At 47.3% G+C, this 23,980-nt stretch overlaps 2 protein-coding genes across 2 annotated transcripts in view; both read right to left on the bottom strand.

Moving 5' to 3' along the window:
- Positions 1-9,630, bottom strand: part of MEGF9 (multiple EGF like domains 9) — a 52,929-nt gene extending 43,299 nt beyond the window's left edge. The window contains exon 1 of the mRNA XM_070955788.1: positions 9,246-9,630. Within this exon, the coding sequence (XP_070811889.1) occupies positions 9,246-9,630 (385 nt within the window). The remainder of the gene's footprint in view (positions 1-9,245) is intronic.
- A 14,125-nt stretch (positions 9,631-23,755) lies between these two features.
- The window catches only part of COL27A1 (collagen type XXVII alpha 1 chain), a 105,902-nt gene continuing 105,677 nt past the window's right edge, over positions 23,756-23,980 (bottom strand). Inside the window, exon 42 of the mRNA XM_070955894.1 lies at positions 23,756-23,980. This exon is cut by the window's right edge and continues 10 nt beyond it. Coding sequence (XP_070811995.1) covers positions 23,844-23,980 — 137 coding nt within the window. The 3' untranslated portion in view covers positions 23,756-23,843.

Below are 23,980 nucleotides of genomic sequence, written 5' to 3'. Positions count from 1 at the left end.
TGAGATAGATAAAAAAATGCAATTTCCTTTGTGTCTTGGGCCCAAGTAATACGTACAAAGGAGGGAAGTGAAAGCAACAAGCGCAATTAGTCCAGTATGAATTCCAGATGTGCACCTGCAAGATTCACAAAGCTGGCCTTTAAATGCAACGGCTGCACATCGCGTGGCCGAAGGAAAACAGGGGAACAAAGAAAGCCAGAGGCTGCACCATGTTAGTCAGGTTAAACGCAGGAAAATATTCCAAATTCAGTCCTACGTAAGCCAGGATCTTAACAATCACACCCTACAGAGGATCCGTTTGCGGGGGGGGGAGGGGAACCAAAAAATGAACTGCACTTGATTCATTTAGTGACAAGACTACTTTTGAAGTTATTTTTTGAAAAGTATGAAGAAGGTATTACAACCAAACGTGGGAAACTCGGTGGCTGCCGCATCCGAGCGCCATTTCAAATCAATCCAGGAAAGCGACGAGAAAAAGGTTTGATTTTTGAAAACATTGAAGTTCTCGCATTTATTATGGAAGGTTCCAGAAGTCCAAAAAGTCGCCCTGAGTTTTAAAAACGTGCTTGGGGCTGAGTTTTTTTTTTTCCTTTTCTTAACAACGTCCGTTTCTCGTCAACGAAACTGATTGCAAAAAAAAAAGCATTAAAAAAAACAGAAAACGACTCACATCTATAAACATTTCTCTTAAGCCTAATGTGCAGGAACCAACAATTGTGGCTGATACAACAAACCAGAATTAACCCAAAGGTGCTTTTTCAAGAGGCAACTGGGCTTCCTTTGGGTTTTTTTTTCCTTGAAGACGTTTCGCTTCTCCTCCAAGAAGCTTCTCAGTATCTCATACTACATATATTGACAGCAGCACGTCAATATATGTATTGTACATATACATACATATAATGTATTATATATGCGCAATACTGGAAGAAAGAAGAATTACCACCAGATAAGGATATAATTAAAAAGATTTTGGAATGCGCAGAATTGGATAAACTAACTAAAGAAATTCAGGGGAAAGAGGAAACTAAATACTATAAAGTGTGGAATAATTGGTAGGAATGGCTGAAAAATAAGGAAATAAATTAAAGGAATGAAGAAGGGAAAGAGAAAAATGTGACAGATCAATTAACATGTTAGTAGAAATAAAATAGAATAGGAGAAAAAGGCTGAATAAGTTAACATTATAATATCTGTCAATATTTATATATAGTAAGAAATGGATCACTGTTATGTAGCGGGAAAAGAAATTATGATTCTTGTATATGTTGTATGTCTATGTATGTCTTTTTAACTATGTTTTTTTTTTAAATTTGATTTATATGCCGCCCTTCTCTGGAGACTCAGGGTGGCTTACAATGCGCTCAGCAATAGCCTTCATACTTTTGTATATTATATACAAAGTCAGCTTATTGCCCCCACAACTGGGTCCTCAATTTACCTACCTTAGAAAGGATGGAAGGCTGAGTCAACCTTGAGCCTTGGCAAGATTCGAACCTGCAGTAATTGCAGGCAGCTAGTCTTAATAACCAGCTTAATAACAGGGTGCCTTAGACCACTGTACTACCAAGGCTCTTAATAATTGGTATGAATGGCTGAAAAATAAGGAAATAAATTAAAGGAATGAAGAAGGGAAAGAGAAAGATGTGATAGATCAATTAACATGTTAGTAGAAATAAAATAGAATAGGAGAAAAAGGCTGAATAAGTTAACATTATAATATCTGTCAATATTTATATATAGTAAGAAATGGATCACTGTTATGTAGCGGGAAAAGAAATTATGATTCTTGTATATGTTGCATGTCTATGTATGTCTTTTTAACTATGTTTAAAATAAAAAAACTTTTTTTTAAAAAAAGAAGCTTCTTCCATTGCAACTGAACATAAATCTTTCCATTCCCCCACCATCCAGTCAGAGCTGAAGAAGCTTCTTGGAAGAGAAGCGAAATATCTTCAAGGAAAAAGAAAGGAAGTCCAGTTGCCTCTTGAAAAAGCACTTTGGATTGCACTGAGAATCTCCGTAAACCAGAGTTAAGACACCAGGGTGTAACACAAGGAAAGGGGAGGAACCATTCCCACATTCCTCATCTTCCATAGCTTCCAGAATCAGCAGGAGAATAAGAACTTCATGGATGCTCCCCCCCAACTGGACCCTGGTTCTGAAAGGACGAAAGGAGGCCTTCAGATGATAAAGGCATCCATCACAAATGTCTCTGGGGATTCTCAGTCATCCAGGTTGTCCCAAAGGTGCTTTTTCAAAAGGCAACTGGACTTTCTGGTTTTTCTTTGAAGACGTTTCGCTTCTCATCCAAGAAGCTTCTTCAGTTCTGGTTGAGGACGGAAGTCCGTCAGAACTGAAGAAGCTTCTTGGATGAGAAACAAAATGTCCTGAATTCTCAGTCATTCAGATCATGGTTCTTTTTAAAAGCAACTGAGCATTTTTCTTTGAAAATGTTTTTCTTCTCATCCAAGAAGCTTCTTCAGCTCTGGCATAGCTAAATGTCTATGGAGATTCTCAGTCATCCAAGTCATGGTTGTCCCAAAGGCACTTTTTCAAGAAGAAACTGAACTTTCTGGTTTTTCTTTGAAGATATTTCAGTTCTCATCCAAGAAGCTTCTTCAGTTCTGGTTGAGGATGGAAATCAGTCAGAACTGAGGAAGCTTCTTGGATGAGAAACAAAATGTCTTCAAGGAAACACCAAGTTTTGGGACTGAATGTCTATGGAGATTCTCGATCATCCAGGTCATGATCGTCCCAAAGGTGTTTTTTTCAAGAGGCAACTGGACGTTCTTGGTTTTTCTTCGAAGATGTTTCGCTTCTCATCCAAGAAGCTTCTTCCGCTCTGACTGGATGGTGGTGGGGAACGGAAGGATTGATACTCCTTGCAGACAGCTGGAGAAGGGCGGCATATAAATCGAACCAATAAATAAATAAATAAATAAATTTGCATCCTTTTAGAGGGTCGTTGAGGCCACTTGGAGGTTTATCTCAGGGTCACCTGAGTGGTGCAAATGAGTGTGGAGCCTTCCTGGAACTGTTCCAAGAAGTTCCAAGAAGAACACTTCCATTTGCACCACTCAGGTGACCCTGAGGACACAGATAAACCTCCAAGTGGCCTCAACGACCCTCTAAAAGGATGCAAATTTATTTATTTATTTATTTATTGGTTCGATTTATATGCCGCCCTTCTCCGGAGACTCAGGGCGGCTTACAATGCGTTAAGCAATAGCCTTCATACTTTTGTATATACCTGCTTAGTAGGGCTTTCGGGGCCCCCCTTAAGCGGTGTTCTTTTTTATACAAAGTCAGTTTATTGCCCCCACAATCCGGGTCCTCATTTTACCTACCTCGAAAGGATGGAAGGCTGAGTCAACCTTGAGCCTGGTGAGATTCGAACTTGCAGTAATTGCAGGCAGCTGGTGCTACTCAAAAAGGATGCAAATGACCAACTGTCTGCAAGGAGTATAAATCCTTCCATTCCCTGCCATCATCCAGTCAGAGCTGAAGAAGCTTCTTGGATGAGGAGCAAAACATCTTCAAAGCAAACCCAGAAAGTCCGGTTGCCTCTTGAAAAAAACACCTTTGGGGCATCCCTCACAGTTGCCATGACTTAGAAAAGTCCCATGCCCCACCTCCCAGTCTGCCACCCACAAAACACGATTAGAAGACAACCTTGTAGTCAATGCAAGCATGATAAATTGGCTTAAGGCATCAGAGCAAAATTGGGTGGACTCTTTACGTTCCTGTCTGAACAGGCCTCTTTGTCTAACAGTCCAGTCATCTCTGGAGCCTTTTTTCTGGGCGTTGATTAATTCTCCATCCCTCATAAATAATCGCCCATCACGAGGAATAATAATCTTATCAAACCTGCTAGGAGTTCTGCCAATTTTGCAAACGAACCAGAAATCACAAAAGGAAAGGAAGTGACTCAGGATGACAGACAATGCCCTGGAAAATGAGACCAGATGTGGAAAGATGAGAAGGTAGGTCAGGGCAGATCCAAGAGTAATGAATGATGAGGGGACCGGAGGCTAAAACATACAATGAACGGTTGCAGGAACTGGGCATGGCTAGTCTAGTGAAGAGAAGGACCAGGGGAGACAGGATAGCATCTTCCAAAATTTGAGGGGCTGCCACAGAGAGGAAAGGGTCAAGCTATTCTCCAAAGCACCTGAAGACCAGACAAGGAATAATGGATGGAAACTGAGCAAGGAGAGATTCAACCTGGAAATAAGGAGAAATTTCCTGACTGTGAAAACAATCAACCCATGGAACAGAAGTTGCCTTTGGAAGTTGTGGGAGCTTCATCCCTGGAGGCTTTCAAGAAGAGACTGGGCTGCCATCTGTCAGAAATGGTGTAGGGTCTCCTGTTTGGGCAGAGGGTTGGACTAGATGACCTACAAGGTCCCTTCCAACTCTATTCTGATTGATTGATTGATTCAACCTAGAAATAAGGAGAATTTTTCTGACAGCAAGAACAACCAACCCATGGAACAGAAGGTGCCTTCGGAAGTTGTGACAGCTTCATCCCTGGAAGCTTTCAAGAAAAGAACAGACTGCCATCTGTCAGAAATGGGGTAGAGTCTTCTGCTTGGGCAGAGGGTTGGACTAGATGACCTACAAGGTCCCTTCCAACTCTGTTAATCTGTATCCTACAGAAAATCAAAAAAGCCACCTTCAATTTCATTTCCACCTCCTGTCTTTCTTCTCACAAGGGGCTCGGCTTCTGAATGGCTTCCTTAAACAAAGCTGTCAGATGACAATTATTTTCCCCAAAGTCAGAACAAGATCTACGCCCTTCAGTTATCTTAGCCCGGTTGGGTTGAGCCTCCACTCCCATAATTCTCTGCCTGCCAGCCACTGTGATGGTAGCTTGTAGTTATGGGAGAAGGAAGGTCCTTCTGGGTCAAAGGGAAGATGGCCTTCATCTTGCCTAACTAGGTGGCTCAGTGGCTAAGCTTGTCGATCAGAAAAGTCGGCAATTCGGCAGTTCGAATCCCTAGTGTAGGTCTCCTGAGTGAGAAGGGGGTTGGACTAGATGACCTCCAAGGTCCCTTCCGACTCTGTTACTGTTTGCCAGCACCTGGTTTCCTCCAGGCTCAACGCCAACGTCGTAAACAAAACGAGAGCGATAAGAACGGTTAGAGGAGAAACAGCAATGCATTTACGGTATTCATCTTATTGATGTTGATGTTGAAAATAGCAACACTTTGGATGTCTTGTGTGGCCCAAACTACGAGGACAACTCCAAGGTTTCCGATTGGTCAGACTTTTAGTCCAATCTCTGCCGTTGACATTGACATTCTTCACAATGTCAATGGAGATTCTCGGTCTTCCAGGTCGTAACTGTCCCAAAGGTGCTTTTTCTCAGAAGGCAACTGAACTTTCCTTCTTCTTTTTCCCCTCCTTCCTTGAAGACGTTTCTCAGCCAAGAAGCTTCTTCAGTTCTGAAGAAGCTTCGTCAGAACGGAAGAAGCTTCCTGGATGGGAAGCGAAACCTCTTCAAGGAAAAAGAAAAACCCAAAGAAAGTCCAGCTGCCTTTTGAAAAAGGACATTTGTGACATTCTTCAGGAGGCTGGGTACCTCCTGAAGTATCAACCCCAAGGATGACCCACTCTTCATCCACCTCGCTCCCTCTTGAGAGCTCTCAAAAGCAATTGCAATAGCACTTATCTTTTTCAAATCAGAATAAAGCTGGAAGGGACCTTGGAGGTCTTCTAGTCCAACCCCCTGCTCAGGCAGGAAACCCTACACCACTTCAGACAGATGGTTATCCAACAACTTCCAGTGTTGGAGCATTCACAACTTCTGGAGGCAAGTTGTTCCACTGGTTAATTGTTCCAACTGTCAGGAAGTTTCTCCTTAGTTCTAAGTTGCTTCTCTCCTTGATGAGTTTCCATCCATTGCTTCTTGTCCTGCCTTCAGGTGCTTTGGAGAATAGCTTGACTCCCTCTTCTTTGTGGCAGCCCCTCAAATACTGGAATACTGCTATCATGTCTCCCTTAGTCCTTCTTTTCATTAAATTAGACATACCCAAATCCTGCAACCGTCCTTCATATGTTTTTGCCTTCATCGTCTTAGTTGCTGGTCTTTGCACTTTTTCCAAAGTCTCAACATCTTTTTTTTTTGTAATGTGGTGACCAAAACTGGATGCAGTATTCCAGATGTGGCCTTACTAAGGCTTTATAAAGCTTTATAAGAAAGTTGGACCATAAGGAAGGCTGAGCGCTAAAGAACGGAGGCCTTTGAACTCTGGTGCTGGAGAAGACTCCTGCGAGTCCCTTGGACTGCAAGGCCATACAACTAGTCAGTCCTAGAGGAGATCAACCCCGACTTCTCTTTAGAAGGCCAGATCCTGAAGAGGAAACTCAAATACTTTGGCCACCTAATGAGAAGGAAGGACTCCCTGGAGAAGAGCCTAATGCTGGGAACGATGGAGGGCAAAAGAAGAAGGGGACGGCAGAGAACGAGGTGGCTGGATGGAGTCACTGAAGCAGTCGGCGTGAGTTTAAATGGACTCCAGAGGATGGTAGAGGACAGGAAGGCATGGAGGAAAGTTGTCCATGGAGTCGTGATGGGTTGGGCACGACTTCACAACTAACAACAGCAAAGCTTTAGAAAGCTTTACATACTAATACTAATACTTCACATGATTTTGATCCTACGCCTGTGGTTTATACAACCAATATACCACTTTACATCCCCCTCTGGGCAGGTGACAGAGTCCAGCCTATTGTCCACCCCCCCCCCGAGTCCTCATTTTACTGACCTCGGAAGGACGGAAGGATGAGTCAACCTTGAACCGGTCAGGATGGTTCAAGATGATTCTGAAGATACAGGAAACAAGTCTGTCCTAATAGCTGGATTAGACCAGGAGTCGGCAACCTTAAACACTCAAAGAGCCACAAAGGTCCTAACCGGAAGCCCCCGTTCAATTCTGGAGCCGACCGGAAGTCTGGTTCCCCCACCATAGTCTCCTCCTAGCACGGCGTCCTTTTTCCTCTACCCGTCCTAACCAAAAGCCCTATCAATTGTGGAGCCGACTGGCAACACGGAGCCGCAGCAGAGGGATGAAAGAGCCACATGCGGCTCCAGAGCCACGAGTTGCTGACACCTGGATTAGACAGTCCAGCTGCTGGTCGTCCCGTTCCCCCCCTCCCAGGTAACATTCACAGCGTTGTGCCCCACTGAGGAGGACAACGTTGTGTCTCCACTGAGGCGGAAAGGAGGAAAAAGAACTCCATGCAAACGGAGATGCAACCCAAACGGAATGGAAATTCCCCCTGTGACCTGCTGCCTTTTCACACACTAAAAGTCTTGCCTATCTCTCTCCAACCTGGCGCCCTTCGGTTATGTTGGGCAGTGGCAGCTCCCTTGGGAAGGGTGGGATTCCGTGCCGGGGAATGCAAAGATTCCCTTTTTCAGATGCCCAAATGAAGAAAGAAAGAAAGAAAGAAAGAAAGAAAGAAAGAAAGAAAGAAAGAAAGAAAGAAAGAAAGAAAGAAAGAAAGTTCCTGATCTGGGAGAAAACCTTGCCTTGGGAACTACCTGAAAAAAATCCCCTTGCAAGGGTGGGCTAAGCCAGCCCCGAATGCAGAAATCTAGCAGATCAAAGAAGCTCTTGCTAGCTTCACTCTCCAGCAAGATTCTTTTGCCTCCCCTCCCCAGTTTTTTACACACACAAACACACACACACAAACACACACACATAGCTATACAAACGTGCCCTTCAGGAGCAGAGGAGCTGCCTCGCCGTTCCCATTATCCACAGTCGGCTGCGGAAGATGGGGGCGGCCAACCGAGGCCGCCAGAACTTGGAAAAAATCCTGCTGCTCCCTCCCTCACTTCCCTTAAGGACAACCGGATGGCCTTAACACCTTGTTCATCCACCCTGGTACCCCCAAAAGCCGCGTCCAGCACTTGAAACTTTGTTCAACCACCCTGGGTACCCCCAAAATCCCCGTCTATTCTGGGTAACCCCAAAAGCCATTTCGAGCCCTGCGTTCATCCACCTAGGTACCCCCAAAAGCCAAATTCATCCTGGGTACCCCCAAAAGCCATCTCCAGCCCTACGTTCATCCACCTGGGTACCCCCAAAAGCCGTGTCCATCTTGGGTAGCCCCCAAAAGCCACATCCATCCTGGGTACCCCCAAAAGCCATCTCCACCCCTGCGTTCATCCACACTGGTACCCCCCAAAGTTGTGTCCATCCTGGGTACCCCCAAAAGCTCATCCAGCACTGGACACCTTGTTCATCCACCCTGGGTACCCCTAAAATCCCCATCTATCCTGGGTAACCCCAAAAGCCATCTCCAGCCCTGCGTTCATCCACCCGGGTACCCCCAAAAGCCACATCCATTCTGGGTACCCCCAAAAGCTGCATCCAGCACTTGACACCTTGTTCATCCACCCTGGGTACCCCCAAAATCCCCATCCACCCTGGGTACCCCCAAAAGCTGCATTCATCCTTGGTACCCACAAAAGCTGTCTCCAGCACTGCCTTCATCCACCCTGGGTACCCTCAAAAGCTGCATCCATCTTGGGTACCCCCAAAGGCCATCTCCAGTCCTGCGTTCATCCACCCTGGTATCCCCAAAAGCTACATCCATCCTGGGTACCCACAAAAGCCGTCTCCAGCACTGCATTCATCCATTCCAGGTACCCACAAAAAACCACATTCCAGCCCTGCTTTTATCCATCTTGGGTACCCCCCAAAACCGCATCCATCCTGGGTACCCCCAAAAGCCATCTCCAGCCCTGCATTCATCCACCTGGGTACCCCCAAAAGCCATGTCCATCCTGCCCCCCCCAAAAGGCACATCCATCCTAAGTACCCCCAAAAACCACATCCAGCCCTGCCTTCATCCACCCTGGGTACCCTCAAAAGCTGTGTCCATCTTGGGTACCCCTAAAAGCCGTCTCCAGCTCTGCGTTCATTCACCCTGCCCCCCCCAAAGGCACATCCATCCTGGGTACCCCAAAAACCACATCCAGCCCTGCCTTCATCCACTCTGGGTACCCTCAAAAGCCGTGTCCATCTTGGGTAGCCCCCCAAAGCTGCATCCATTCTGGGTACCCCCAAAAGCCATCTCCAGCCCTGCGTTCATCCACCCGGGTACCCCCAAAAGCCGCATCCATCCTGGATACCCCCAAAAACCACGTCCAGCCCTGCCTTCATCCACCCTGGGTGCCCCCCTCCCCAAAAAAAACAGCCGCGTCCGGCATCGCTTTCGCCTCCGCTCACCTGCTCCGCTGTGGACCGGCGCATCTTCCTCCTCCTCTCCCTCTTCTGCCGGCGAGGGAGGCCCATGGGTCGGGGGGCCGGCGGGGGGGTCCTCCTGCGGGGCAGGCGAGGCGGAGGCCGGAGGGGGCGAGGCAGGGCCCGGGGACGGCCAGGTGAGAGTCGGAGCCGGAGCCGGGCCGGGCGCGCTGTCAGTGCTCGGCGTCGGAGAGGCGGCCGGTGACTCCCGAGTGGCGTTTGGCGTCCAGGTTGCCAGCTCGTTCTCGCCGCTGCCTTCGGGCCGCCGGGGCCAAGGAGGCGCCGGGGAAACCCATCGGGAGCCGGCGGGCTGCAGGGCGCAAGCCGAGCCCAGCCACAGCACCAGCACCAGCACCATGGCCAGCATCATAGCGCGGCCGCCGCCCGGCCATTCAGCCCCGGGGGTTGGGGACCCCCGAATCCTGGCCCGAGACGGGGTTGGGGTGGGGGGCTGCCGCCGCTGCTACCGAGGCAGCTGCCAGGAGGGTCTCAGGCGCGGGCAGGAGCGAGCAGGCAGCCGGCTGGCGGGCAAGAGGCGAGCCGGGACCACCATGGCATCTTCTCCACCTCCTTTCTCCCCTTCCCCCCTTTTTTTCCCCCTCCTCCTTTCACTTCCCTCGCCTCTGCCTGCCTAGCCCCCCCTCCCCAATTTGCTAACAATGAGGGCCTCCACCCACCCACCCACCCCGCACCCTCCAGCCAGCGCCGGGGAAAGCGAGAGAAAGAAGAAGGCGGAAAAAAAAAAGAAAGAAAGAAAGAAGGAGTTGCGAGAGGAGGAGAAGAAGGGAGGAGGGCGACGGGCTGGAGAGCTGGCCAATGGGGAAGCGGCTGGGATACGTGAGCGGGCTCCTGGGGGGGAGCCCGCTCGGCCAATGGGCGAAGGGCTGCCGGGCTTTGAAGACCCGCCTCTCCCCGGATCCCCGACAGCTGGAAGGAAAAAGGAGGTTCGCGTCTCCCCAGCGACCACGAAGATGCTCGGCTCGGTGGTGGCAGCGGAGGCCGCAGCAGCAGCAGCAGCAACAAACAAAGGAGGATCCTCGGGCCCAAGGCTCTTCTCTCTCTCCTCCCCCTCTTCCCCGCCCCGCTCCTGCCCCAGCATCGCTTCGGTTGCAATCCGGATTGAGAGAAGCGGCAACCTGCGCCTCTGGCCGGCAGTTGGCTTTTCCTTCCAGCAGCAGGAGATCCTGGGAAAAGGTCTCTTCCCCCCCCACCTCCTTCTTTGCGGGGGGGGGGGGAAGACACTCTGCCCATGCTCAGAGGAAGCCGTGGAGTCTCCTCACCTGGCAGGAGCCAAGGGTCTCTCTTTCTCTCTCTCCCTTCCTCCGTCCCTCTCTCCTTCTCCCTCTTCTTCTCTCCCCCCTGCCTCTCCCTCCCTCCCTCGCCCTCCCTCCCTCTCTCTCTCCCCCCCCTCTCTCTCCCCCTCTGCCTCCCTCTCTCTCCCCAACTCCCCTTCTTGCCTCTCCCTCCCTCTCTCTCCCTCTTTCTCCCTCCCTCTCTCCTTCTCCCTCTCCCTCCCTCTCTCACCCCTCTGCCTCTCCCTCTCTCCCCCTCTCTCCTTCCCTCCCACCCTCTCTCCCTTTCCTTCTCTCCCCCTGCCTCTCCCTCCCTCCCTCTCTCTCTCCCTCACTCTCTCCCCCTCTTGTCTCTCCCTCCCTCTCTCTTCCCCTCTCCCTTCCTTCCTCTCTCTCTTTCTCCCCTCTCTCCCTCCCTCTCTCCTTCTCCTTCCCTCTCTCACCCCTCTGCCTCTCCCTCTCTCACCCTCTCTCCCTCCCTCCCCCCTCTCCCTTTCCTTCTCTCCCCGTCTCTCCCTCCCTCCCTCTCTCTCCCTCCCTCTCTCCCCCTCTTGTCTCTCCCTCCCTCTCTTCCCCCCTCCCTCCCTCCCTCCCTCTCTCTCTTTCTCCCCCTCTCTCACTCCCTTCCACCCTCTCTCCTTCTCTCCCCCCCTCTCTCTCTGTGCAGAGTAGATTCCCCAAAGGTGTTTGTGGTGGGCACCAAGAAAGCTTGGCAAGAGATGGATAGCTCAACACGCCGGACCACCCGTGGGTCCCCATCGCATTTCGGCCTCTCGTGTTGGGAAGCCAGATCAGTGGGCCTCAAGAGACACTCAGAATATTAGCTCCTCCACACCTTTGCTGGGATGTCCAGGAGATGTCAAGGAGACAACTGGACCTCATGGGGGGCTCTTAGCACCCAACACACACGAGACAAAAGATGGGGAGGTGGGTTTCTTCCGAGAACGTCCTAATGAATGAAAGCTGCTTAGAAATTCCCCGACGGAAATAGACAACTCAAAAAAAAAAAACGGCAGATGGAAATAATTTGTCCTCTTCTGCTCCTTGCTTAACCTCTGTGAAATATTAGCAGTTCCAACCAACTCTGTTTTTTGGGTTTTTTTAGACTAATTTTACCCCGCTTTTATTCTCAAAATAACTTGCGGTAAAGACCGATGCCTTAATTTGCCTTCCAAAGGGAGAGAGAGCCTCGGTGGCACGGAGATGCCCCAATTTCGCCTCTCGGTTCCCATTCCTTTCATCGCAAGGCAGTGACGCACCTGTCGGTCATCAGAGCTCAAGGAGAGACGCCCACAGCTTTTTTCTCCTTGGTCACCTGCCAAGCAAACCACCTTGGCTGCAATTCTCAGGTGTGCCCAACTGTCTATTGAGAGAGAGACCTGGTTTTGATGGGTGGTGCTGGGTGGGGCCAAAGTACGGTGAACTCGCCTTCTCTGCCAACTTTTGAAGGCCAAAGGTAACAACGCAGTCGCTTCCGGCAGATAATGGGAGAGCCGGCTTGGAGAATCTGGCTGGCAGGGCGAGAAGGAAATGCCCATGATGAGTAAACAAATGTGCAAGGCCAGCTCCTCTCCACCCGTACGAGGGAACACCCAGCCTCTGGCAGAAGCCAGTTTTGATAATGTTGGGTTAAACAGCAGGGAGGAACAATGGGTGTGACGTAAAGGCAGCCTGTTTTAAATCAGCTTGTCTCCTCTAATCCAGGGGTCCCCCACCCTCGGGCCGCAGACTATTCGGAACTGGGCCACAGGAGCAATGGTGGTATTCAGCCGGTTCGCACGGATTGAGGCGAACTGGTAGCAGCCACTGCCTTGGCGCTATGCCGTCCTATTTAGCTGTGTTTTTAAGGCCAGGTGTATGCGTGGAAGGCGTGCGTGCGAAGTGAGCATGCACGCGATGAATCGGTGGTAAAACCCACTTCTGCACATGAGGGATGCTGCAATGGTCATTAAGTGTGAAAACTGGTCATAAGTCCCCTTTTTTTTCCAGTGTTGTTGTAATTTTGGGCACTAAACAAATGACTGTACGTCGAGGACTACCTGTCATTGGCCCCCACGTTTTAGAAAGGAAGGAAGGAAGGAAGGAAGGAAGGAAGGAAGGAAGGAAGGAAGGAAGGGGAAGAAAAAGAAAAAGAAAGAAATCAAGAAAGAAAAAGAAAGGAAGGAAGGAGAGAGAAAGAAAAAGAAAGAAAGAAGGAAGGAAGGAATTTCTCAAGGCAGGCGAGAAATAACATTCTGGCTGGCTACTTCGACTACGATCCTAGTTCCAACCCAGCTCGGGGGGACGGGACTCAAAAGAGAGACACCCCACCCCACCTCCCATTTACAATTTGCCGGGGCCTCTTAATGGTCGGTTTTAGAAAGCGAAGGCAAAGTTGAGCCTCAAATTACAAAGACTTGGAGATGGGGGTTGCGTCTTGCCTGCCTTCCCGTCTTCCTTCCGATCAACGTGGTGGTTGACCACATTACACAATGTTCCACATTCAGATCCTCGGCTCCCTAGAAGGATTTTAGCGTCCTTTCTACACGATAGAAAGTTATCCCATCCACGCAGGAGTGGGATTCTACTGGTTCAGACCGGTTCGCACGAACCGGTAGCTCCAACAATCAGCTGGGAGCGAACCGGTTCGCTCTGACGAACAGTTGGGTCCGCCCACCCGCCTCTGCGCTTTACTTACCTTTATCTTCGCAGCTGATTAGCACGGCAGAGCGGATTGTCGTGCCTCAGCTGTTTTAATTCCCTAGCACCGTGATGGCGAACCTATGGCATGCGAGCCCTCCCTGCAGGCATGCCAGCTATCGCCCGAGCCCGGTTCCACCATGCATGCGTGTGCACTTCCCGCCTGCCAGCTAGTCTTCAGGCCTCTGCCGCACATGCAGGGGACGCACACATGCGCAGGAGGGGCAGGGCGCATGCACAGGGGGGTGCAGGTTGATGCAGGTGGCTTACCAGCCCCAAAACGGGATGCAGCCCCCCCCCCCGTGCCCCATTTTGGACCTGGAAAGCCTCCTACACCAACCTGGAAGCCAAAACAGGGGGCGGGGCACATGCACGGAGGGAGTGCTCGTATTGCATTTTGGGGGTTTGGGCACTTGGCACCAAAAAGGTTAACCATCACTGCCCTAGCACTAACGCGGAAGGTGATTTTTCATTGAGCTGCGCACACGCAATCACCGAACCGGTTGTTAAACCAGAAGGATCCCACCACCGCGTCTACGGAGCTTCTCGATCATCCCAAGTCAGGATTGTCCCAAAGGGGCTTTTTTTTCCCCCTCCCCCAAAAAGACAACTGGACTGTCTTATTTCGTTTTTTTTTCTTTTGAAAAGGTTTCGCTTCTCCTCCGAGAAGCTTTTTCGGTTCTGCTTCAGTTCTTCTTCAGAACTGAAGAAGCTTCTCAGAGGAGAAGCGAAACCTTTTCAGAAAAAAAAAGTCCTTTTTTTTTGGGGGGGGGAAAAAGCACCTTTGGAAGAAGAGGAAGAAGAAGACCAGGTTCGCAGGGGTTCGGGAGAACCTCTAGCTAAGATTCTGTGCAGTTTGGAGAACCCCCAAATCCCACTCCTGGCTGGCCCCTCCCACCCGTCCCCTCCCAGGAGTCCCCACACGGCCCGTTTTGGATGCCGGTAAGTGCAGGGCGCATGCAGAGGCTCAGGGAGGGTGAAAAACAGGCCTACTGGAAGTTCAGGAAGGCTTGAAACAGGCCCATTTCTGGCCTCCAGAGGGCCTCCGGAGCCTGGAGAGGCTGTTTTCGCTCTCCTGGAGGCTCGAAAAAAGCCTCCGGAGCCCGGGGAGGGCAAAAACGCCCCCCTCTCCCGCCATGGTGCAGGAGGCCGACTAGACCACACCCACCATGGCCACGCCCACGCAGCAACCAAGCAAAGAACCCCTGAAGATGATGCAAACGAAACCTGTCTCCCACGTCAGAGAAAATAACCCTATGCAAAAAAATATCTTAAGGCTTATCGTTATTATTTTTTTAATGTCTTTTTTTAATTTATTTATTAGACATTACCAGATTGCTTCCTTACAAATTTGCAGAACTGCCTGGCCTAAATTTAGAATATTGCAGGGATCAGCTGCCCTCCTTTATAAAGAAGAGAAACTCAATTTGGAGATAGGAGGCAGGGGAAGGAAGCAAGTTTTTGCATCGCCCATCGTTGACAAAAACCTAACTATCGCTTTAGGAGGCCCAGCATAAACGTTTCTCTTTTCCTAGTTGTGCCAGAGAGCTATAATTAAGGTTTGCGTGCAAACTAAACAGTACTCAAACAGCGGGGAATTTCAGAAGTACGTTTTTGCCTTGGATAATTCAATTTCTCTCTCTCTCTCTCTCTCTCTCTCTCTCTCTCTCTCTCTCTCTCTTTCTTTCTCTCTCCTCCATTCCAGCTCAAGCTTCAAATTTCTGGTCATGCATGGCACAGATTGGCCAGTGGCAAATCCTTCAAAACTGGGAATTTATTTCCGCCTAGCTGAGGTTTTTTTTTTTTTGGGGGGGGGGGGGGTTCTAAGGCTGGTTGTTAAAAAAAAAAACCCAGGCATTGAAATGTTGAGCTGGGCATCGAACCTGGTTTTCTTAAAGTTTTATTGGGGTAGGCAAAACTGGGGAATTAATCGTGTCGGCATGTAAGGTTTTGGATTACCGTTCCCATCAGCCCTGGCCAAGCGTGAGCAGGGTTCACCAAGGATGGAAGTTGTAGTCTCGGGGTATTTTTAGGGATCCCAGGCTGAACTGAAAAAAAAAAATAGATTTTGGATTGCGTTGCTTTGTAACTGTTCTGTGGCAAAGCAGCCATGGAAATAATATAATGGTGTTTCAATTAAAAATGAATATTGGCTGTCAAAGGAAAGAGAGATTCTCCCCCAATTTTGGATGGAAATCTTTTCCCAGGCAATGGCGATAGTTCATCCTCCTCTTCCTCCTCCCTTTCTCATTATCCATCTCCTCCTCCTCCCTCTCCTTTTCTTCTCCTTTCCCTTCTTCTCACTCTTTTTTTCTCCTTTTTCTTCTCCTCTTTCTTCTTCCTTTTCTTCTCTTCCTTCTCTTCTCCTACCCTTTTTCCTTCTCCTCTTCCTCCCTCTCCCTTTCCTCCTCCTCCTCCTCCCCTCTTCCTCTTTCCTCCTCCTCCTCCTGCTTCTCTTCCTCCTCTCCTCTTCCTCTTTCTCTTCCGCCTCCCTGCAAACCCCTCTTCCTTCTAGCACTGATGATATAACCTAGTTGGGTTATGAAACATCTGCAAGAAAACAGCCAAGCTCAGACAGCATTAAGGACTCCGTAGTCTTCCTCCTTTCCTCCTCTCTTCCTCTTTCTCATTATCCATCTCCTCCTCCCTCTTCTTCTCCTTTCCCTTCTTCTTTCTTCTTCTTTTTCTTCTCCTCTTTCTTCTTCCTTTTCTTCTTCCTTCTCTTCTCCTACCCTTTTTCCTTCTCCTCTTCCTCCCTCTCCCTTTCCGCTGCCTTTCTCCTCCTCCTTTCTCCTCCGCCTCTTCTTTTTCCTCCACCTCTTCTCCTTCTTCTCCCTCTCTTCTTTTTCTCCTCCTTCCCCTTCTCCTCCCTTTTTGTTCCCTCCTCCTCCCTCTGCTTCTTCTCCTTCTCCTTCCCCCTCTTCCTAGCTTTCTTTTTCCCACTCCTCCTTTTCCCTCTCCTCCCTTTTCCTTCTGTTCCTCCTCCTCCTCCCCCTTTCTCATTATCCATCTTTTCCTCCTCCCTCTTTTCTTCTCCTTTCCCTTCTTCTCCTTTTTTCTCCTTTTTCTTCTCCTCTTTCTTCTTCCTTTTATTCTCTTCCTTCCCTTCTCCTTCCCTTTTTCCTTCTCCTCTTCCTCCCTCTCCCTTTCCTCCTTCTTCTCCCGCTCTTCTTTTTCTCCTCCTTCCCCTTCTCCCTTTTTGGTTTCTCCTCTTCCCTCTGCTTCTTCTCCTTCCCCTTCTCCTTCCCCCTCTTCCTAGCTTTCTTTTTGCCGCTCCTCCTTTTCCTTCTCCTCCCTTTTTCTTGTGTTCCTTCTCCTTCCCTCTTCCACACAGCTGGTAGCCAAAACCAGATCTCCTAGAATCGCCAGTTTTTATGTGGCATATTGTTCTTCTGAGATATCACGAGACCAGAGGAAAAACAGCTGTTTGAAAGAAATAAGAATAGATTTTTCGGGGGTGGGGGAATGATATGCAAATGATGCTTTTGTACAGTTTTGTTTGCAGGGAGAGTACGACAAATCTTGTCGTGCTTCAGTATCTTGTCATGTTTATGTAATGTAAAATTGGAGGTGGTGAGCCTTTAAGAGCTGTATGCAACGAAGTTTCATTTTTAATGTATGCCAGTTAGTGTATATTCAAAGCTATTCTATAGAATTCTATTCTATTCTATTCTATTCTATTCTATTCTATTCTATTCTATTCTATTCTATTCTATTATTTTCTCTCTTCTCTTTCTATTCTATTTTATTTTCTCTTCTATTTTCTATTTTCTCTTCTATTTTCTCTCTCCTCTTTCTCTTCTCTTCTCTTTTCTCTTCTATTTCTCTTCTATTTTCTCCCTTCTTCTATTTCTCTTCTATTTTCTCTTCTCTTCTATTTCTCTATTTTCTCTCTTCTCTTTTATTTCTATTTCTCTTCTATTTTTTCTCTTCCCTTCTCTTTCTCTTCTATTTTCTCTCTTCTCTTTCTCTTCTATTTTCTCTCTTCTATTTCTCTTCTATTTTCTCTCTTCTTTTATTTCTATTCTATTTTCTCTCTTCTTTCTTTTCTATTTCCTCTCTTCTCTTCTTTCTCTTCTATTTTCTCTCTTCTATTTCTCTTCTATTTTCTCTCTCCTTTTCTATTTCTCTTCTATTTTTCTCTTCCCTTCTCTCTCTTCTATTTTCTCTCTTCTATTTCTCTTCTATTTTCTCTTCTATTTTCTCTCTTCTTTTATTTCTATTCTATTTTCTCTCTTCTCTTCTCTTTCTCTTCTATTTCCTCTCTTCTCTTCTTTCTCTTCTATTTCCTCTCTTCTCTTCTCTTCTCTTCTCTTCTCTTTTCTCTCTTCTCTTCTATTTCTCTTCTATTTTCTCTCTCCTTTTCTATTTCTCTTCTATTTTCTCTCTCCTCTATTTCTCTTCTATTTTCTCTCTTCTGTTCTCTTTTATTTCTCTTCTATTTTCTCTCTCCTTTTCTATTTCTCTTCTATTTTCTCTCTCCTCTATTTCTCTTCTATTTTCTTTCTTCTGTTCTCTTTTATTTCTCTTCTATTTTCTCTCTTCTCTTCTATTTCTCTTCTATTTTCTCTCTCCTTTTCTATTTCTCTTCTATTTTCTCTCTCCTCTTCTATTTCTCTTCTATTTTCTCTCTTCTGTTCTCTTTTATTTCTCTTCTATTTTCTCTCTTCTCTTCTTTTCTCTTCTATTTCTATTTCTATCCCAGATCGAGTCTATTCGAAAAAGCTAACTTGACCAACTCTTACAATTAACGTCAGATGCCAGAGGTGTCTTTATGGAATCCAGTATCTTGGAAACGATGACATAAATGACATCTTCTACTCATAGATAAGGCCCACTGAGATGGATTAAAGGGCCTTACTCCCAACCAAGCGGATTTCAGCTTGAAATACCCATTGAAGAAAGAAAAAAACAACAACAAGAACGCACAAAGCTAAGAAAAGAAGCAGCTGGAGAAATGTCTGGCGAAAACTACAAATATAAGTGCATAATATATACGGCTGGGTTTTTAAGTCAGGCTTTTATTGCCCCCTGGTGAGAGCTACCGACCACACATTAAAAAAAAAATTAAGACGTGGGGAGGAAAATCGCTGGAGGGGGAAAACCGCAAGAAGTAAAGCTTTCCTCGAAATCTCTCGCAAGCAATTTGGCTTGTTCGCTCTTCTTCCTTTGTGCTTCCGTCCCCGTTAAATCAAAAGCTCCTTTCTTTCCAGAAATACACATTTATCAGCTCCCCTCTGATTTTTCTGGACTTCTCCTATATAGCTGCTGATTTACTGTTTGGCAACAAAAGTCCTTTGGGTTCCATTCAGCCCTATCCTTGGCCCGGCTTCTGTTTTCGTCTCCGCCATTGAAGAGAGACTGATCTTCCATCTGGTTCAAAGGGTCGAAGAAAGAGGTTGCTTTCTGAAGGACCACCAAGGCACTGAATCTTTTGGAATAGAATAGAATAGAATAGAATAGAATAGAATAGAATAGAATAGAATAGAATAGGATAGGATAGGATAGAATAGAATAGAACAGAACAGAACAGAACAGAACAGAACAGAACAGAACAGAATAGAATAGAATAACAGAGTTGGAAGGGACCTTGGAGGTCTTCTAGTCCAACCCCCTGCCCAGGTAGGAAACCCTACACCACTTAAGACCAATGGTTATCCAATCTCTTCTTTAAAACTTCCAGTGTTGGAGCATTCACAACTTTTTTTTTAATAAAGTTTTTATTTTTATTTTTCATAAACACATTGACATGTAGAGTCATTTCCATCATTTTTCATTCATCTTTTAACTTTCATTTTTCATTTTTACTTTTTCGGGGCTGCTCTTTTACCCTTTATTCCAACCTTTCTTTTCTCCTCCACTTCTCTTCCTTCCTGTTTCTCCTCCTACTTCCTTCATTCTTCCTCTCCTTCTCTTTCCTACTTCCCTTCCTCTTCCCCCACTCCTCTCTTCTTCCCTCCTTCTAGCCTTCTCCTCTGCTCCTCTTTCCCCTCCCTTTTCTTCCTCTCCTTTTCCCTTTCTTCTTTCTCCTCTTCTCTCTTCTCTTCTTCTTTCCTCTCTCTCTACTCCTCCCCCTCTCCTGTTGTTTCCCTTTTCAGTTCAATCTAAAGTGGTATTCGAGCAGCCCCGATTTCCTAATTATCTTTATTCTCATTTCAATTTCTTATTCAATTATTATTTATTTTTATTTCATCATTTGCGTACATTTTTATAATATCTCACTTTTTTCCCTTTTACTTCCCCTCCCCTTTCTCCTTTTACTTGACATCATCTGGTTATCTATTTTTCTGATTGTTTTCTCCGATCTATTCTCTTATCTATTTTATCTCTATGTCCTTATTCCTGTTTCTTTTCTAACCAATCATAAAATTTATCCCATGTCTTGAAATACATCTTTTCGGCAGGCATGAAAAAGTAGACATGTCTTCAGAATCTTGGTGAAGGTGTCCAACGTGCTTTTCGCTTCTGCTTCGGGTGATCTTCTCCAAGTAAAAACATCCTTCAGATCTTTAGTTTATTTAGAATGACAGAGTTGGAAGGGACCTTGGAGGTCTTCTAGTCCAACCCCCTGCTTAGGCAGGAAACCCTACACCACTTCAGACAAATGGTTATCCAACATCTTCTTAAAAACTTCCAGTGTTGGAACATTCACAACTTCTGGAGGCAAGTTGTTCCACTGATTAATTGTTCTCACAGTCAGGAAATTTCTCCTGAGTTCTAAGTTGCTTCTCTCCTTGATTAGTTTCCACCCGTTCCTTCTTGTCCTGCCTTCAGGTGCTTTGGAGAATAGCTTGACTCCCTCTTCTTTGGGGCAGCCCCTGAGATATGGGAAGACTGCTATTATGTCTCCCCTGGTCCTTCTGTTGCTTTTTAATCTGCTTTATTTTTTAAATTTTTTTTTACGATCGATGGTTTGAATGATCTTCAACGTTTCTTTTACGTTGTAAGCAGCCCAGAGTCATTGGATACGAGAGGAGCTAGGCTTGTGTTAGCAAACCTATGGCACGCGTGCCGGAAATGGCACGCAGAGCCATGTTCGCCCGGCACGCGTGGCGTCGCCCATTCTTCTTCCGGGTTTCCAGGGCACGCATGAGCACCAGCCAGCTAGTCTGCTGGTTACTGGTGCACATGTGCATGTGACGATCAGCTGGCCTTAACGTCTTGGTGCGAGTGTGCACTGGCCATGCCGTCATTGCCCGCATGCAGCCCCGGGACTCCGCCCTTTGCCAGCCAGGAGCGCTGCCGCCAGTCGCTCCCGTGCACCTGGCTGCCTGCCTGCCTCGTCACCGCCACCATGAGGAAAGGCTCCGAAGTTGCGCTGCCTGGGATCCATGTGAGCTGCCGCAGGGGGAGATCAGGTATGGATGGCTGGACGCTGCCCGGAGCTGAGCTCGAGGCTGGCAGGAGGAGGAACTTAGCAGGCTCGAACTGTCGGCTGCTGCAGCCTGCCGCCATCCCCTCTCCCCTGCCAACTGGTCCTGCCACTGCCAGGGAAGCAGCTGTGTGAGAACCACTGCCACCAAGGGCGAGGGGGCGGTGGTGGCAAGGATAGGCAGTCTGGGTCTTCCCTGTCTCCCCGCCCGAGCAGACTTCTGGCATAGTCCCAGGCCTCCCCAGGGAGGGAGGGAGGGAGGGAGGGAAGCCCCGGCCTGCTGCTCCTGCCACCGCCACCCCCTTGCCCCCAGCAAGAGCGGTTCTCGTGCTGCCCCAGGAGGACTGGAGGAGAGCGCAGCTCCTCGCTCATAGAGATCCACCAGCGGGGAAGTGGTCGCAGAAAGCGGTAAGAAATGCACAAGCCAGGAAGCGGTCATGCTCCCTGGCAGGAGAGGGTTGCACGTTGACTCCAGCAAAGGTTTGTGCAACCCTCTCCGGCCAGGACATAGTTGTCTCAAAGGTGATTTTTTTCAAGAGGCAACTGGACCTTCTGGTTTTTCCTTGAATATGTTTCACTTCTCATCCAAGAAGCTTCTTCAGTTCTGGTGGAGGATGGAAGTCAGTCAGAACTGAAGAAGCTTCTCGGATGAGAAGCGAAACGTCTTCAAAGAAAAACCAGAAAATCCAGTTGCCTCTTGAAAAAAAGCACCTTTGGGATCCACTCAGTTGTAAGATTTGCATTTGACACAGAAAATCCTTTTTTTTAAAAAAAAAAGAGGGAAAAGTAAGAAAGGATAAACTTCAGTTTACACTTTTGCTCAATGAAACAGGAACAAAAGATGGCATTTATTTTTATTTTCCCCTGCCCCCTTCCCAAAAACAACCCCACACACATCTCGTTTATTTCTTTTTTTACAAAAAAAAAAACAAAAAAACAGGAAAAGTCAGCAAGCAACGGAGAGACTAATGACCTCGCTTCCGTCATTAGGACATTCTTTATATAGAAAGAAAGAAGCAGTTACTATTAAACCTCCTGTTTTTGTGGGGGGTTTTTTCCCCTTTTGAGTTCCAAATTTACAGATACAAGGTCTAGCTTTCTACGGAACGCAAATGCACCAAAACAGAGAAACAGCGACAAGAATGACGACGACGACAAACAAACAAAAAATCCAAGACAAAATGAATGCGGACGAGTCCAATATACCTCTGTTTTCGGTCTCTGGTCTTTTTTTTAATCGTACGGACAGACCCCCGAAACCCGATGCTGTCTCCTCGCAGCCCGGATTAAGAAACTGACTAACGCATACATTCTCAAAAATACACACTTTTTTTTTTTTTTAAAATTATAGCCTCTGCTCCTTAAGCCCAAATGCACTTGGCACACACGTATAGGCATGGGAGGGGATTCAGCCGGTTCGGACCGGGTCCAGCGAATCAGATGTTAATTTTAATCTGATTCGCCAAACCGGTAGTTGCAAGGACTGGCTGGCCCCACCCATCCCACCCCTTCCAGGAGTCTCCACATGGCCCGTTTTGGATGCCAGGTAAGTGCAGGGCCCGTGCAGAGGCTCTGGAAGGGTGAAAAACAGGCCTACTGGAAGTACCGGAAGTCCAGAAATGGGCCCGTTTCCAGCCTCCGAAGGGCCTCTGGAGTCCAGGGGTGGTCATTTTCGCCTTCCTGGAGGCTCGAGGAAAACCTCTGGAGCTTGGGAGGGCGAAAAACAGGCCTACCGAAAGTACCAGAAGTCCGGAAACGGGCCCATTTCCGGCCTCCAGAGGGCCTCTGGAGCCCAGGGGAGGCTGTTTTCACCCTCCTGGACGCTTGAGAAAAGCCTCCGGAGCCTGGGGAGGGCAAAAACGACCCCACCACAATGGTGCAGGAAGCCGACTAGGCCATTCCCACCATGGCCACACCCACCTAGCAACCGGGCAGAGAACCGGTTGCTAAAATTTTTCAATCCTACCCCTGCATACAGGTATATATATTTATATATATATATATATATTTATATAGGTATATATATTAGCTAACAACTACTCTTCAATTTTACACCTTGCCTTCCCACCCGCCCTGTTGCTAAGTTTTGGATTTCCCCCCCCCCAAAAAAAATAATAATCTGGAGAATATTTAATGCGCTTTTAAATAACTTGGTTATCGTTCCTGTAGCAAAAAGAAGAACGTGTCCTTTGTTTCAGTTTTCGTTTTTTTCCTGCAAATGAAATTTACCCAAACAGAGGGGAAGGCTATTAAGAGACACTGTAGCACCTCTGAGAAGTTTTAAATAGTTTTACTCATATATATATATATATATATGTATATATATATAATTACAACTTCTTTAAAAAATAAAAGAGCACCAAGTATTTTCACAGTGAGAGGTAGAATCAAATTGAAAAGGCCTGTCCCTCTCTCTCTCTTTCTTTCTCTTTTTCTCTTTCTTTTGTTTCCTCTCATTCGTTTTCTATTTTTACAATGTAGCACCAAAGTTTTTTCACCCCTTTCCACTTGGGCTGGGGGGGGGAAGACATATCTCCCCTTACCACCCTGTGTCGAAGGGATGTTTTTTTTTCATTTCCAAAAGGAAGAAGAATCTCGCTGGCTTTTATTTAGATTTTGTTCCTTTTTTTTTTCTTGCCTTAAATAATATATATATCTATATATCTATATATGTTTTTTTCTCTCTCTCTCTTTCTCCTCTCTCTGTTTAATATTGCACATCAAAATCCTTCCTGTTCCAGAACAGTGAGCAGATTAAAAAATAATAATAATAATCTTATCATAAGATGGCAACGTTGATTTTCCAAGTCACTTCCTTTGTCTTGTCCAGCAAAACCTCTGCTCGATTAAAAACAAGGACCTGGGGTTTCCAAAAACTGCATGAAAGATTTGGGTTTTCTGCAAGCAACTTTTTTTTTTCCTTCCTTTGACTGAAGAAGAAGGGGGAATGAGTCCATCCATGGAGAATGTCTACTTCAACTGGCCGTCTCGGAAGTTGCTTCAAGCCCCCCGGGGGTTCTTCCGAACCTTTTCTCCCCACGCCGAGATGGAGAAACTGCAAAGATGGTTCTGCAAAGTCTTCTCATTTGACAATGACATTGTCATTTGACAATGGTCCCAGTGCTGAAGCCCCAAATCTCGGGGCTTGCAGAGGTCCAAGTGGCCACCAAGTGTCCTGGCCGAAGACGCAGACTCTCTTCCGAAAGAAGCCAAAGAGTGGAGCACCAAGAAAGTTGACTTCTAGAGGAAACACACTGGCCCAACCTCAAAGAAATATTCCTTCCCCGGTTTGCTTGGTGGAAGGTTATAAATGCCCACAATTGGCAGCCGCTGGATGTCATATGTCCGGAAGGTAAAGAGAGTGTGATGCCATCGAC

The sequence above is a fragment of the Pituophis catenifer genome, unplaced genomic scaffold, assembly GCF_029215685.1.
Source record: "Pituophis catenifer annectens isolate HBS135680 unplaced genomic scaffold, rPitCat1.0.hap2 SCAF_17, whole genome shotgun sequence".
NCBI lineage: Eukaryota > Metazoa > Chordata > Lepidosauria > Squamata > Colubridae > Pituophis > Pituophis catenifer.
This window is presented reverse-complemented; position numbering and strand designations above follow the sequence as displayed.